At 32.2% G+C, this 839-nt stretch overlaps 1 protein-coding gene across 5 annotated transcripts in view; it reads left to right on the top strand.

Moving 5' to 3' along the window:
* The window catches only part of LOC106876481 (syntaxin-binding protein 5), a 433,849-nt gene that overhangs the window by 247,638 nt on the left and 185,372 nt on the right, over positions 1–839 (top strand). For all 5 annotated transcript variants that reach the window (XM_052976466.1, XM_052976465.1, XM_052976467.1 and 2 more), the window contains exon 8: positions 474–597. In XM_052976466.1, the coding sequence (XP_052832426.1) occupies positions 474–597 (124 nt within the window). The remainder of the gene's footprint in view (positions 1–473; positions 598–839) is intronic.

Here is an 839-nt window from a genome sequence, read left to right as displayed (position 1 = left end):
GTAACCTCGTGGGCATCGGTACCATTTTCCTCTTTCTCCGTTCTTCCATTCTCCGAACTTTCCATCTTTCCGACGAAGGGCTACGCCCGAAACGTCATACACTCTCTCTTTCCTTTCCTGAGCGTCCAATAATACTATCCATATCACGTCCTCACTTTGTTGTGTTTTTGTGTTTTTTTGTTATTGTTTTTTTGAATTATATATATATAAATATATATATATATATATATATATATATATACATTGCCACATTCTGTGTCATGCTGAATGTCCCTAAGAACTAGTTAAAGGTATGCATATGTGTGGAGTACGCAGCCACTTGCATGTTAATTTCACAAACAGGCTATTCCATTGATCAGTTCAACTGGGGTGCCAGGTTTTGTTACCAAAACTTTGGGATTTTAGTTTGTCTGATTTTGTTCACTTCATTAAAATTAATGCCTATTTTCTTTTTCTCTCAATTTTATTAAAAGGCGCTGCGGTCTTTATCATGGTGGTCAGATGGCAAACAATTCATGGGAAGCCACTCAGATGGCAGTTTAACAACATGGAACTTGAAAACAAATCTAAAAGCTACCAATATTACAATGCCTCATGGTAAGTACAATAATTTTTTTCTTAGTTTATATGCATGTATATGTGTGTGTGTGTATTATGAATGTGTGTGTGTCTTTGGTCGAAACATATCTAAACTTTCTAAGTTATCACATGATCCAATGTTAATATGCTGTGTTTATGAATAGTGCTGACAATCTAAGATAAAACTGAAATATATATATATGTATCTATATATATATATATATATATATATATATATATATATATATATATATATATAT

This window comes from Octopus bimaculoides, chromosome 24 (assembly GCF_001194135.2).
Source record: "Octopus bimaculoides isolate UCB-OBI-ISO-001 chromosome 24, ASM119413v2, whole genome shotgun sequence".
NCBI classification, from domain to species: Eukaryota; Metazoa; Mollusca; class Cephalopoda; order Octopoda; family Octopodidae; genus Octopus; species Octopus bimaculoides.
This window is presented reverse-complemented; position numbering and strand designations above follow the sequence as displayed.